Genomic DNA, 15963 nt, shown 5'->3' with positions numbered 1-15963 from the left:
CTGTATCTGACTGTCTGTCTGCCTGTCTGTATCTACCTGTCTGTCCATCTGTCTGTATCTACCTGTCTGTCTATCTGTCTCTATCTGACTCTATCTGACTGTCTGTCTCTGTGTCTGCCTGCCTGCCTATCTGTGTCTGTTTGTCTTTATCTGTCTGTGTCTGTCTGTCTACATATGTCTGTGTAACAAAGTTCGAAGTAAACGGTAAGAAGGAGGCGAGAACCGGCGAACGATAACCAACTTTTAATAACCTAAAAGAACAACAAAACGAAAGTAAAGTAGGACATAATAAACAATAACATAATAAGACCATAACATAAAATCCAGGCCTGGTTCTCTCTCGTCCTTCACTGCTGTCGCTCCTCCTTTTATGCTTCCGGAGCTCCTCCGTGAGAGATGCGAGACCGGTGCAATGCGCAGCTGACGCTCGTTATCACCTGCGTCGCCGGTCTTGCGCCGTTCCCTCACGGCCCTCGTACCGCTGTGCTTGTCACAGTCTGTCTATCTGTATGTCTGTCTATGTCTATCTGTATGTCTGTCTCTATCTGACTGTCTGTCTGTATCTGACTGTCTGTTTGCCTGTCTGTATCTCCTGTCTGTCCATCTGTCTGTATCTACCTGTCTGTCTATCTGTCTCTATCTGACCCGTTTACAGCCCGACATTAGGCTATTCAAATGTGCGCACGCGCACAGCTTTTTGTCAAGAATGAGTCATTTATACATGTTTTAACATAATTTATTAATGACTAACGTAGGCTATAGGCCACTTGGATGTTGGAACAAAGAAATAAATAAGTCCTCTGTAACATCTCACATATCCCACTGGCTCATTATTCTCATTATGCACATGGTCAAAACTTTTCCACACCTCAGACTTTGCTTTAGTTGCTGGTGCAACCAAAACGTAATCGCCAGAGGCAAGCCTCCGTTTCACCTCCTCAGCCAACCCTTTCTCACTCCCGACTCGTCACATATTTACGCTCGGTCAGCGCCCCACGGCGTCACATTTGAACGTGCAGAGTACCCCTTTGGCGTTGTTTTTCGACGAACAGGGAACTGCATTGCTGTTTTCTAAATGCTCCAGACCGAGATGCGTGCAATTCTTAGCATTTCATAATTATTTATGGTTTTAATATTTTGTAGCACCTAACGTCTTGGTTACGGATGTAACCTCGGTTCCCTGATGGAGGGAACGAGACGTTGTGTCGAACCGACAGAATGGGGTTTGTCTTGAGAACCTATCATCTTCTGAGTATTTAGAAAAGGCCAATGAAAATTGGCGAATGAAATTTGCATGCCGGGCTCCTCCCCGGATGTCCGGGTATAAGAGGGAAGCCGGCGTGCTCATTCATTCACCTTTTGGTCTGAGGAGCCTAAAGCATCCTCCCCCGACCGCTGGGGTGGGCGGCCAGTGTTGTGGCATGAGGGACACAACGTCTCGTTCCCTCCATCAGGGAACCGAGGTTACATCCGTAACCAAGACGTTCCCTTTCTGTCGGTCTCTCGACGTTGTGTCGAACCGACAGAATGGGGTTCCTATGGAAAACGCCACAGCACTGAGCCGCGTCACAATCTCTGCGGAGCGACGTTGACTGGCCTGGGCGAGTCAGACGAACACGCTAGCGCGAAATTATGACCTTCCAGTGGAGAGGAAGGGGGACCCAGAGCTTTCCACAAAAAGTTGGGAAGCCCCCTAACGCCGGCCGTCACGGGCGGAGGCCTGATTCTCTAAATGGCGAGAAGCCGCCCGGCACCGTACGGGCCACTGGGTAAGCATTATTCCCCCCTGGGGGGGAAAAACACTGCAGAGGCCACTACCTACCATAGGGAGGAATTAGTGGAGACACCACATGGTCTCACCATCAGGGGAGAACTCATGGGAGGAATGTGCGGACTGCAGGAGTTAACCGCAAGGTGGGAGTCCACCTGGGGAGGTCATGGGTTGCCAAGGTGGGAACCATTCATGAGGATACATCAGACGGAACAGCCCACGGAGGGGGGGTTACCACGTCTGGAGCACTAGGTCCGGTTAGAGCTATGTGGGAGATAACTCAACTGTTCCCCGGCCTAAGGGGGCAGGGCTGCTCTGCCCAGCCTGTCCCCTGGAAGGGTGCTTAGTGATGGATGGAATGCCTGTTCTTTACCCGAGGGGAAAGAAGTGAGGCGGGATCGCCACTGCTCCCCCCGGAGTGGGAAGGGCTTCCGCAGGCGTATGCCCTACCGGCTGCCGGTCCCACACCTTGCCAGGATGCGGGCTGACACCGGTTCCGCGCGTAGGTATTAGAACCTCACGGAGTTGTTAGGCATAGCCCAACCCGCAGCTCCGCAGATGTCTGCCAGAGAGGCGCCCTGAGCCAGCCACGAGGGGTGTGCCTCACCCCCAACGGGTAGGAAAAAAGATCGGTATGCCCTAACGAGGGTATCCACGATCCAGTGCGCCAGCCTCTGTTTGGAGACAGCCCTCCTGCTGACCTCCGAAACAGACAAAGAGCTGCTCAGAGCTTCTGGGCTCTGCGTGCGGTCCAAGCAGAGGCGCCGTGCGCGTACTGGACAAGCACGGATAGGTTGGGTCTTCCTCCCCGGTGGGGAGCGCCTGCAGGTTCACCACCTGGTCTCTCGGGAGAGTGGTGGGAACCTTGGGCATGTAGCCGGGGCGGGGTCTCAAGATAACGTGAGAATCCCGGCCCCGAGTTTTAGGCAACCTGCGGACACGGAGAGTGCTTGTAGATCCCCTACCCTCTTGGAGGTGAGCGCAATGCGGAACACCGTCTTTATCAAGACTGAGAAAGAGCGGTAACCCCGAAAGGCTCGAAGGGAGCGGGGCCTTTTGAGGCCCGCCACCTAGTTCGCAAGAGGGTACGGAGCGCGGAAAGGTGGTCACCCTCTCGCGCCCCTTAGGAACCTAATGACCAGGCCGTGCTGTCCCAGAGGCTACCCAGCACTTGGGTCATTATGAGCGGCCGTAGCGGCTACATACATTCCCAGTGTGGAGGGGGAGAGGTTACTCCCCCGCTCTCTTGAGGACGGGACAGCTCGTACACGACCGAGCAACTCCGCGGGTCTTCTCGGTGAGAAGAGCACCAGGACGAGAAGAGGCGCCACCTATGGGCGTATAGCCGCCCAGTGGCCGAAGCCCTTAGCCTGAGTGACGTCCCAACCGGACTGGGGGTGGGTCACTCAGGATCTCCTCGTCCCGTCCAGACATGGAGACCAGGTTTTGCCTGGGATGCCGTAACGTGCCCCTTCCCCTGGGGAAGCTGTCCGCCAGGGGGAGCGGCCAGGGGGGAGTTGTTGTCAGAGCCACAGCTCCGAGAACCAAGTCCTGGTTAGGCCGAAGGGGCGTAACTAGTACCACTTGATGCTCCTCTTCCCTGGCCTTGCACAGGACCTGTGCAATGAGGCTCACTGGGGGGAAGCGTACTTCCGCTTGTCCCGCGGCCAGCTGTGCGCAAGGGCATCCGTGCCGAGGGTCCTCGGACAGGGAGTACCCAAGCGGACCATGGGAGGAGTTCGGGGAGGCAACAGGACCACCTGTGCCTGGCCAAACTGCCCCCAAATGAGCCGGCTGCGCGGGGAGGGAGTCGCCACTCTCCGCAAGGTGTCAACTGACGAGAGAGCACATCGGCTGTCTGGTTCAGGACGCCTGGTATGTGTGTGGCTCGCAGGGAGCTGATCACCTGCTGACTCCAGAGGAGGAGGCATCGGGCGAGTCATATTAGCTGCTGTGAGTGAAGAATACACCACAACAGCTGTGCTGTCCAACCGGACCAGCACGTGCTTCCCTGCACGAGAGGAAGTCCCTCAATGCAAGTAGCACAACCCACAACTCTAGGCAGTTGAATGCCAACGCAGGCGGGGGCCCGTCCACCGCCCCGACACTGCTTGCCCGTTGCACACGGCACCCCTTAGGGTGTGTCGGCAGAAAAGCGTGTGACCAACGCCTGCTGCCGGTGGGCCACCCCCGCCGAGGATGCCATGAATCCCAGGAGCCTCCTGTTACAGGGGGACCGCTGACTGTCTGAACTCAGGCAGTTCAACACTGACCGGGCGCGCTAGTCCTCGCGCCCCCCCCTGGGGGTGAGCGGGGCCACCCGTGAGGACAGAGTCGAGTTCCATACCGAGAAAGAGGATGCTCTGCACCGGGGAGAGCTTGCTCTTATCTCAGTTGACCTGTGGCCCCACCGATCTAGGTGCCGGAGCACCAGGTCCCTGTGTGTACACCACAGATCTCGAGAGTGTGCCCAAACTTGAGCCAGTCGTCGAGATAGTTAGTACCCGTACACCTCCTTCCCAATGGGGAAGGAGGGCGGCTTCCACGACCTTCGTAAAGACTCGTGGAGACAGGGACAGACCGAAGGGGAGGACCCTGTACTGATATGCCCGTCCCTCGAACGCGAACTGTCGGAATGGCCGAAGTCGAGGGAGGATCGAGACATGAAAGTACGCGTCCTTCAGGTCGATTGCCATGAACCAGTCCTGACGCCTGACGGATGCCAGGATGTGCTTCTGCGTGACCTTCCTGAAAGGCAGCTTGTGTAGGTGCCTGTTCAGAACACACAGACCCAAGATAGGGCGCAACCCTCCGCCTTTCTTAGGGACAATGAAGTACGGGCTGTAAAACCCGCTGAACACCTCGGCCGGTGGGACGGGCTCGATCGCTCCCCTCACCAGAAGGGAGGCGACCTCCGCCCGAAGTACGGGGGCATCCCTGCCTCTGCCTGAGGTAAAAGGACGTCCCGGAACTTGGGCGGACGTGTAGCGACTGAATCGCGTAGCCCTGACAGTCTGGGGGCTCCCAGAACTGTAACAGGGGACTAGAGGTCGATCTGCTTCATCGCCCCCGCGGAGGGTGGTTCGATGGCTAGCAGTACGGATTCCTTGCCAGGGGAGGCCCCCCGGGGAGGAGATCGGCTCTGCCATATTTCCTGCCTGGCGACTGCGCAGCTCAACGCACTGTCTGACTGAGAGTGCTGAGGGCTGGTGTTTGTACTCGACACTGCGCTTTGCCATGACGCAACGTCGAGTTTGCCGTTCACCGTCGTGCAGAGGGTGAGAGCGGCTGAGGTAACCCAGAGAAAGGAGAGAACTCTCCTTTTTGAGAGTAAGTGGGCGCTAGCCCCCCGGAGGGGTCCAGCAGATGGAGGGACGGGGCAGGAACCGTCCCTATCCGACCTACCAGCGCTGTGGCTGGGGTCGGGCCCAATGGTAGCCTCGATCCCCCTGAGGTGATCCCATGACAGCCGCTGCCCGCGGCTGCTGATTGGGCGATGGTCTCCTCTTCGCTGTCTCCTCGAGGTCACTGGAGGGCGTTGAAGAGGACCAGGGCTGCTGGGAAGCAGACCGTGCACGGGACTCGACGGCCGAGGCGGCCGAGTTGCGGCACGGAGGACTGCTTTTTACTGTCGAGAACCCTCCACAGTAACACCAACCAGCCCCCCCTTGCGAGACGGGTACGTCGAGAAAGCGGACCTTCTCAGCATTACTCATCTGCGCAAGTATCGCCCAGAGGAGTTCCTCATGGACCACAAGTGTGGACATCGTCCGTAACAGGGCCCCCGTGGTCACCTTGGTCGCCCGTAGAGCGAGGTCGGTGATGGCGCGGAGTTCCTGCATAAGCGCTGGGTCGGTCTTACCCTCGTGGAGCTCTCTCAATGCCCTGGCCTGGCAGGAGCCATAGCGTGGAGAGAGGAGGCAGCCTGGTCCGCCGCAATGTAAGCTCTCTACACCAGAGATGCCGAGACACCACATGCTTTGGACGGGAGTCTAGGTCGAGCCCCCCCAGGTGGCCGCCACCTACGGGCACGAGTGCACCGCGGCGGCAACTCCACCTGGGTACACCGACGCATCCTCCAGCTGTCTCAACCTCGAGGGAAGAGAGGGTGACAGAACTTTGTTTGACGTGAAACGTGCCGGAAGGGGCGTTCCAGGTCTTGCAAAGTTCCTCATGCACTTCCTGTAAATACGGCACTTGGGGTTGGCGCGGCTTGGAGCTGCGCTCAAACCCGAGGCGCCATGTAGCCAGCCGCGAACGCCGGGAGAGGCAGTGCGGGCACTGCAACCCAACACTCACGGCGGCCCGGGAAAGCATGGCCGACATCTCGACATCCGCTTTTTCCTGGACTCGACCCCCCGAGGGAGGGAGTCCGAAGAATCGTCGGAGTCGGATGGCAGTACGTCACCCCTCGATGCTGCAAGAGACCTCTCATCATCACGCATCGTGTCCGAATACGTGATTGAGGAATAAGACGGCGGACCGTCTTTTTGGGGAACGGTCAGACGAGCGAAACGAGGTGTGAACGGTCCGTGAGCCGTGGCTGGCGGATTATCACTCACAGTAATCCTCATCTCACCCTCGCTGCTTGCCATAGCGGACGGCAGGGCCGTAGTCCTGCCTCCACGGAACTGGGAGCAAACGAGGTGGTGGCTGAGTCCCGGGGAACACAGCCACCTGTGACGCAACGTCTGATTCGTCACCGCCCGCAGTGCGGGCAGGACGTATCCACAACGTCTGCCCCAGCGTACTGGAAGCAGGCATTGTGTCCGTCCCCCTCCTCGATGAGTGTGTTGCACCCATGAGAACAGCGGGACAAGCCACGCTGGAGAAATTTGCTCTTTTAGAAAAGGAAATTTGCTCGAACACCTCCGGAACTGCCGAGACGCCCAGGGGAGAGTCACTGCAGGAAGGGACCGTCCGCTGTCCACGTCGTAGATTCCAGCAGAAAAATGATCACCAAAGATCGTAGAGAAGCTCATCAGATGCGTAGGCTCTGAAGAACAAAAGGTGAATGAATGAGCACGCCGGCTTCCCTCTTATACCCGGACATCCGGGGAGGAGCCCGGCATGCAAATTTCATTCGCCAATTTTCATTGGCCTTTTCTAAATACTCAGAAGATGATAGGTTCTCAAGACAAACCCCATTCTGTCGGTTCGACACAACGTCGAGAGACCGACAGAAAGGGAACCCCAACCTCACCCTAAACCTAACCCTAACCACTTCTCAGCTATATAAAACACAACACGCGAATAAAAGTACAGTCACAGGTATTTATTACACAAACTGACCAAAAGCATTACAAAATAAAACAAACAACTTGTTTCGCATACCTTTTTGCACCAAAGCCTCACGATAGCATTACAATGGAGATGCCGTGCGTGTCCGTGAATACATGAACTCGGCTGAGGCTCCCATTCAAAAGATAAACCGGAACAGCTAGATGCAGTCGGTTGCGGGAGCCAATACCGTTTCATGTTCAAAGCCAATGAAATGACGCGATCGGACACGAGACACGGGAAAGCCAATGGCATCGAAGCTGACGTAACTTCCTCTGGCGGCAAATTTTGAACGTCGTTCTTCACTGGATTTGAGATTTACGGCGGACGGTGATCGCTTTCGCATCTGTTCCTCATACAAATCGATCATTTCGCGTTGGTACCCTTGAAATATCTGTATTTTTGAACGACATTGTGACTGCTTGTATTATGTGTTTTATATTCCGATAAATAAACTGTTACATTACTTGCTCAAACTGTCTGAATAGTGTCATGTAAATGCAATTATCCTGGCCATTAAACTTAAATTAAACCCCTAAACTTCATCATTGCAAATTATATCTAATATACATTTTCATAATGACGGTGAAATCGTCGAAAAACGACGTCAAAGGAGTACCCTGCGCGTTCAAAAGTGACGCCGAAGGGCGCTGACCGAGCATAAATATGTGACGAGTCGGGAGTGAGAATGTGTTGCAACCCTCAGCATCCATTTTTGCATCTTTGTCGCGCTAATCGGAACGCATCACATGACCGCTCATTTACCGCGCAAACTCGAGCCCGGCCCGAGCCTGTGTAAAATGATAGAAATTAAGCCCGAACCCGACCGAACCCGTTGGGTCACGTCGGGTCCGTCGGGTTCGGGCAAAGATCTTCAGCTCTAGTCTGCCTGCCTGCCTATGTCTGTCTGTTTGTCTTTATCTGTCTGTGCCTGTCTGTCTACATATGTCTGTCTATCTGTATGTCTGTATATATTTGTCTGTATCTGGTTGTCTGTCTGCCTGTCTGTATCTGACTGTCTGTCTGCCTGTCTGTATCTGACTGTCTGTCTGCCTGTCTCTATCTATGTCTGTCTGTCTATCTATCTGACACAATTAACTAAAGCCAATTTATCTGTTATTACTAGAATAAAAAATATCATTACAATGCATTGAAACCTTTATAACGTATTATGTGTATTATGTATATATACACAGGTTTTCTAAAGTGTTACTGAATGAAAGCGGTGTATCTTGTGTTATTTAGTCTGGCTAATGTTTCCATCACCGTCTCTGCTTCATTATTGACTATTTCATTATCGATCCAAATCGCATCCGTGTTCTTTATTTATGTGCCGCTATTGGATGTTTGTTAGTAATCAGCGTGTCTGTGATCTTCTCGCTGTCTGCGAATCCCTAGCGCTCCGTGGAGAGTTATGTGGATAAGCGAATGGGAAGCACTTACGGCCCTCCGGCAGGGAAGAAGATGTCCATCTTTATCGATGACATCAACATGCCTGTGATCAATGAGTGGGGTGACCAGGTAACAAATCGCAGGCATTAATGTTTCTGCATAACATACATTAAAGTGATAGTACATCCAAAAATGGAAATTCTGTCATCATTTGCTCACCTTTTTGTCAGTTCAAACCTGTATGACTTTCATTCTTGCGCAGAACACAAAACACGTTATTTTAAAGAATGTTGTTAACCGGCACCCATTCACTTGCATTGGTTTTATGTCCATACAATAGAAGTCAATGGGGTCCAGTACTGTTCGGTGACCAACTTTCTTCAAAATATCTTCTTTTGTGTTCTGCTTTAGAAAGAAAGTCATACAGGTTTAATATGACAAGAGAGGTAAATGATGACAGAGTTTTCATTTTTGAGTGAACTATCCCTTTAAACCGCCATTGCCTCCCAATCTCAAAAAACAACTTCTCTGAATCTATTTTCTCTGTTATAAGGTCACCAATGAGATCGTTCGACAGCTGATGGAACAGAATGGCTTCTATAACTTGGAGAAACCAGGAGAGTTTACCGGCATTGTGGATATCCAGTTTTTGGCAGCTATGATACATCCTGGAGGGGGACGAAATGACATCCCTCAAAGACTGAAGAGACAGTTTTCCATTTTTAACTGTACTCTTCCATCCAATGCCTCCATAGACAAAATCTTCGGTCAGTATTTTCATCTACCATTTACACAGTCAAATTCCATTGCTTTAAAACATTGCTTCAGAGATGTATTACTAAGGTCGATTTGAGACACAATTGTTCATTCTATGTTCACATTTTCTTCACAATTGCCCTAAAATGCATGAAATGGGCCTATTTCAAGTGCTCTTCTTCATACAAGAGCTCACTGAGATGAGATCGCACATGAGCATCATGTGAATAGCAACCATATTGAAAGAAAAATGCTCTTTTTTAATACATTTGAAAGAATCCTCTTAACGTTGTCTCATTTATGCATTGTATTGTGAAATTACAACAAACTATATGGATTATGCTTCTTTATGGCTCGGAGAAATCTGATTTATTCCATTTTATTTCATTTGGTCAAGGTTGTCAAGAGCATTGCTTAAGCAGAACAGATCCTGTAATTGCATATTGATTTTGACTATGAGCCGTTGCTAGCGTTCCTCCTTACCTGAATGTTTTTATTGGCATTTTTTCATTGATATATGACATTTCACGTTCACACACAGGTTAACCTACACACTTCTAATTTTATGTCATATAGCTAGTTGTGACATCTCTTATTCAGCTCAGTCTTTTATTCTACATGAAAACCACATTTGGTCATTCTGTCCTTAACCTTTGCGCTTTTCCTGTCAGCAGTAGCTCAGTTTCCTTCCCCATGTATCTCTTTCTGTTCATCTTTCTCACCTGCAGGTGTTATCGGCACGGGTCATTACTGTTCCCATCGGGGTTTTTCGGAGGACGTGCGCAATATGGTGGTCAGGCTGGTTCCGTTGACCCGAAGACTGTGGCAAATGACGAAGGTTAAAATGTTGCCCACTCCTGCCAACTTCCACTACATATTTAACCTGCGGGACCTCTCACGCATTTGGCAGGGGATGCTCACGGTGACCGCAGAAGTCGTCAATTTGCCCGATGTGAGTTTAACCACGATTCTGTTGTTTCTTAGACACTCAGCCGAACAATCTGAATGAAATTTCGATTAGTTTCTGAAATGAATTAGCAGACACGCTGGAGAGCTATTCATCGGTTACCCATGCTTATCATATTAACCTGTCTGTTAATATGCAGAGCTCTCATTTGCTGATCTGACTACACTATTTTTTACAACATAGTTCATCTTGTATCGCTGTAGATTCAGTAACGCTACACCACCAAACAGCAGTATACATTATATTCAATTGGTTCCTGTAGTTCAGTTGATATGGAGTATGGCAGTAACAATAGCAAGGTCATGGGTTCGATTTCCAAAGAACACACTTATTAACACTGATAATATGTACAGTGTAGCTTGCATGCACCATACATTGCTTTGGATAAAAGCATCTGACAAATGTGTATGTGTAAATGTAAAAATGATGTATGAAATGCACAGGTCTTACTGAGGTTGTGGAAGCATGAATGCAAGCGTGTGATCGCTGACCGGTTCACCGCCCCAGAAGACGTGGCCTGGTTTGACTGCACTCTGGCCAAGCTGGTAGAGGACGAGCTCGGGGTAAAAGAGCGTGTGATAGTGGATGTTGGGGTAGACACGTACTTCGTGGACTTTCTCAGAGATGCACCTGAAGCCACAGGTAATGATCAAATGCAAAACCCGTTTCATCGGACGCGTGCTCCTGGGCTGCAGTTAACTTCCGGTCGGTGTTTGGCTAGGATCTAATAATATAACCATTTATATTTAATTAAATTTATGTTAATATGAATTTAAATTATTATTTTATTGTATAAGTGTATTAAATAAACGATTTGTTGCATTTTGTTGTATGTTCATTTAATTAAATAAACAAGTTGTTGAATGGGTCCTGTAGTTTGGTGGCATTTAAAGAAACCGTATGGGACATTGACATCTAGCGGTTGAGCTTGGTATCGCAGTCTAAGTTCACAATATTGGAGAGACAAGTTTATCCAAGTATTGTTTTTTCTCGGTTTTGTTTGCTTGTTATCAGAAATAATCTACAGGCACTCTTATTATTTGCGGATGTGTACCGGAAGTTAAGGGCACTCCACGAACGCGTGCATAGTAGCCTACGCAGTAACGTTTTTTTATGTTGTCACTTTGAAACCGTCTATACAAGGTTATATTGTAAAGTCGCAATTTTGGATGAAAAATCGGGTTTGAAATGGCTGTTCATGTGGTGTTTTATACCTGAACAGGGGAGGAACCAGAGGAAACAGATTTCGACATGCCGAAAGTGTACGAGCCCATTAAATCTTACGACAGTCTGATGGAGAGGCTGAACCTGTTTTTGAATCAGTACAACGAGAGCATCAGAGGTGCAGGAATGGATATGGTCTTCTTTAGGGATGCCATGATTCACCTGGTTAAGGTACTGAGGTTCTGGTTAGTGACAGTTCAGCAAAAATTTAAAATTCTGTCATCATTTACTCACCCTCGAGTTGTTTCTATCCTGCATACGTTTCTTTGTTCTGATGAACGCAGAGAAAGATATTTGGAAGAATGCTTGTAACCAAGCAGTTCTTGGACCCCATTGACTACCATAGTAGGAAAAATGACAATGGAAGTCAAAAGTGCCCCAGAACGGTTTGCGTTCCTACATTCTACAAAATATCTTCTTTTGTGTTCAACAGAACAAAAAAATGATAAAGCAATTTTTCCTACTATTGTTGTGACATAATCTAGAAGCATTCTTCCACATGAAAGTGCATGGAGAATGCAGTGCTCACAACACATTTTGAGTTATTCCAGTTCACCTTCCATGCCTGTTACTAGAAATAGACATGTCCTGCTTTACAGTTTCGTTGTGAGAAGTGTGCGTGTAAACGTTTCATAGGGTAATGAGGTAGCATCTGTCTCTGTTTCTACCGTGTTCCTTCTCTTTCTCTGGCCAGATTTCTCGTATCATCAGGACCCCCCGGGGAAATGCCCTCCTGGTTGGCGTGGGAGGCTCTGGAAAACAGAGTTTGACAAGACTAGCGTCTTTCATTGCTGGCTACAAGACTTTCCAGATTACACTCACTCGGTAAGTCACCTTTACCTACACAGACTCAATAATTCATAGCCGCTGCATTCAAATGCACTTTTTCCCTCCTGGGTGAAATGAGATTTCCTCCGGCTCTTGTGTTTGGGTGCTGAAAGGTGTTAAATCCAAACTTTTATTTTTCATGCCCTTGTTTTGTTTCTCATATCCACTGGAGCACATACAGTACCTTTACGATGCTTATATAATGAATGTAATGAATATAAATGCGGAAATGTCGAGCGAGAAACACTTTCTCTTGTGTAATGCAGTTTAGACGTGCTCCAGTAGATGGTATCTGTGTATAAGACTGTTCTGGCCTCCACTTTTCAATTCAGCTTCTAAAGAGGAAACAACCTGCAACCAGTCAAGCGTGCAGTCTGATCCCGCCAATGAGACTGGACGTTTTCAATTCAGACTCCTGTCTTCCAGTGTAATTGATAATCTGCTGCTAAAATTGAAAGTGGGAATGCGTCCTGATCATTAAAGTCTGTAGAAGAACAAGGAGTCATCTATCAAGATGATGTTTTTTTTAGATTGTCTTGTTTTTACTTTAGGGGGTTGGGGTAATCTCTTTCGGTGATGGGAATGAAATGTCACTTTCCTTTGTTGGATGTGAGGATGGCAGCGAGCTTTTGGCACTGCACCTATTTGGAGATTGTTTTTCATTGGCGCTCATGTTTAATATTGATGTGAATGAATCTGGTGTTCCTGTCACCAGATCTTGTGTGTGTGGATGTGTTAAAGTCTGACGTTTTTTAGGTTGTTGCCATCAAAACACAGGCTGCTTTCAAATCCAATTCCTCTACGCTGTTGCCATATAGTTTGTATTAAATATTTAGTATGTTGCAACATATTATTCTCTTTTATTTTCTTACTATTCAGAGAAAATACAACAAATTGCATTTCTGGAATTAAAAGAGCAATTCAAATTAACAATGAAGAAATTAGTTTTTTCCGAAGTTGCCTTATCGCAATACTGTACTTGCTCATTGGGAATTTTTATTGATGTTAGCATGAATTATACAGGTTCTGGAATTGTTAATTCATTTAATTATAGTAATTTTTCCCACATGTTTAAACACAGATATATAATACAGAAGAGTTAGGAAGATAAAACATGACCTTGACTCGCAAGAAAAAAATATTAAGGGCAAAATTATATTTACATATTTACTCATCTTGACTTTGCATGAGATCTAATTTTATATATACATATATATATTATATATATTTATTTATTTGTTTTTTTTGCTTTTTTGTTGTTATATTCCATCATTAGAACATGGTTCATGCTAATATGCATGTACAAACTTGATGTGTATCTCTCCCTCTTCCTCTTTCTGTAGTTCCTACAACACAGCCAACCTGATGGAGGACCTGAAGGGCTTGTACAGGACAGCCGGTCAGCAGGGCAAAGGCATCAGCTTCATCTTCACTGACAACGAGATCAAGGATGAGTCCTTCCTGGAGTACATGAACAACGTCCTTTCATCTGGCGAGGTCAGAGTACTCAAAAACACGGGCCTTCCATTCTGAGCCTCTCAGTGATGTTTTTAGAGCACATGTAAAAATAAGCCAGGCTCAAGGTCACCATGCATGTTCCCCTACAGCTGAAAAATTCAGATGCGCAGAAGGCAGTGTATTACAGTTCAGTTCATCTTTATTCATGTCCCGAAGGCAATTTGGTTGCAGCACACAAGTATTCACATGAACAACAAAAACACACAATACAAAAAACAAATCCATTTCCTTCCTAAAATGTTCTTACCTTAAATTTAAAAATTTTACAGCTGAAGGGATAAAAGAATGTCTAACTCGATTTGTTACCTTCTCTTGACAAATTACAGAGTTCGTTCTGTGTGATAAAGACAGGAATAAATGAGATCTGTGAGGCAAGAGATGCATCGCTTTATATTAGGGAGACAGATGGGTTTGTCAAGGAGAAAACTAAGCAGCATAGATATACGTCCAGAAAGGTGACACCTGCCAGAGAGCCTTGGCTGAGTTCACTTCTGGAATCCATTCGTCACAGACAAAACCAACAGAGGTGTTAAAATGACTGATGCTTAGGGGAGGATGAAGATAAGGACAGATGGGTTTGAAAGACAAACTGTTTATTCACAAAACCATTTATTGACAGAAACAGGGTTCCGGTAGTACTATATGTGCAAAAAGGCTTGTTGCTTTAAATTTAGACCAAAATAGATCATTCACAGTAATGTAATAAATACGTAACTGTAATGTTATAATGTAAGCCAACAGAGTGGCTTAATAGAAACAACACTGCTAGTGTTTTTTTATATATATATTTTAATGCACAAAACATACAGTATGTATTGTGTCTTTAAAAAATGGTAATTTTACCACTATGGTCGAACCATCACATATTTCTGGTTTGAGAACAAGTGGTGATGTCACCAGCTGCTGATACACAGAAATGGGCAATTCCAGTAAATTTTCTATTTTAAATTAAAAAGAAAAAAATGAATTCATGAGTTATTGATGTTACAATAAAGGACGTTTTGAAGAGACAACATACTTTGTAGGATTCCTGTGAATTTAAGTGTGCAAAAGAGAAGCAGTAAAACCCAACCAATGGGAGAAGGGATGACTCATCATAGACCACAAAATAGTCATTTTAATTTAACCATTTAAGAGGAATATGGACCGTTATGGATGTGACAATTCACTTGGAAATCTGTTTTATTTTGCTTTACTATGCTTTTTATCACAGATTATTGACACTATATCAAGTTGTTTCTAACATATACTGTACATTATTTGCTATATATAGTGTTATTAGCGCTCAGTTTCCGGCAGATGCTGCATAAGCATGATGTTCCCTCGTTCATCTCATGCCTCCTCATAAAAACTATAAAAATTCAAAGCTCACTATACAATTCTTTATCATTTTAATTTAGACTCTAGTTTAGAACTACTATAAACTCTGTGTTTTGTTACTGTACCTTTAAGTCTATAAATGATCTGTGTTATGTTTGGCTGTCCTTCTGCATAACCCTACACACGGGGCATACAGTAGTTAACACTTCCACAAATTCATAGGTTTCTTAATACAGAATAGCCGATGGATTGCTAAATGCAAAATATGCATAATCATAGTTTTATTGTAGATGTGTGAAAATCTGTTATTTTTATGGAAATTACTTGCTTTTCCATCTGATTCCACATAGATGGTTGTCACGAATCACAGAGGAAGAACCCAAGCACAGGCAGACGTGAAGGGGTTAAACACAAGTCTTTAATACACAAAACGAAAAACAAAAACCCACAATGGGGACAACCAGAACTATAACTAAAATAAAAACTGAAACAAAACACTTCCCACGGGGGGGGGGCAAAAACAAACTAACAAAACAAGGCACGACACAACGTCTTACAAAAACAAACACGGCAGGGTGACTAAGACTAAAGCACAACACTCACATTACTCACATCACATCACATATTGTCAAAAGGACAATAATATGTTTCTCTCCACACATAACCAAAGACTTTGCCATGGCTCTGCTACAGGACCAAGAAAAACATGACTAAGGAAGCAGAGCCATGACAGAAGCCCCCCCTTTAATGAGCACCTCCAGGTGCTCACCAAGGGGTAGACGGACAAGACAAGGCAGACTGAGACAAAGACAAGAACAGACAAAACATGGAAAACAGAATAAGTGGGAGACAAGACAAAATAACAAAGGGACTTGGGTGGGACAACAAGAACAACAAACATGGGAGG

General features: G+C 47.2%; 1 protein-coding gene across 1 annotated transcript in view; it reads left to right on the top strand.

The window, feature by feature from the left end:
• dnah5 (dynein, axonemal, heavy chain 5) overlaps nt 1–15963 on the top strand; it is a 186372-nt gene that overhangs the window by 68755 nt on the left and 101654 nt on the right. The window contains exons 49-55 of the mRNA XM_057339812.1: nt 8450–8572; nt 8997–9210; nt 9928–10151; nt 10610–10808; nt 11389–11561; nt 12085–12215; nt 13562–13715. Coding sequence (XP_057195795.1) covers nt 8450–8572; nt 8997–9210; nt 9928–10151; nt 10610–10808; nt 11389–11561; nt 12085–12215; nt 13562–13715 — 1218 coding nt within the window. The remainder of the gene's footprint in view (nt 1–8449; nt 8573–8996; nt 9211–9927; nt 10152–10609; nt 10809–11388; nt 11562–12084; nt 12216–13561; nt 13716–15963) is intronic.

This window comes from Triplophysa rosa, linkage group LG8 (assembly GCF_024868665.1).
Source record: "Triplophysa rosa linkage group LG8, Trosa_1v2, whole genome shotgun sequence".
NCBI lineage: Eukaryota > Metazoa > Chordata > Actinopteri > Cypriniformes > Nemacheilidae > Triplophysa > Triplophysa rosa.
This window is presented reverse-complemented; position numbering and strand designations above follow the sequence as displayed.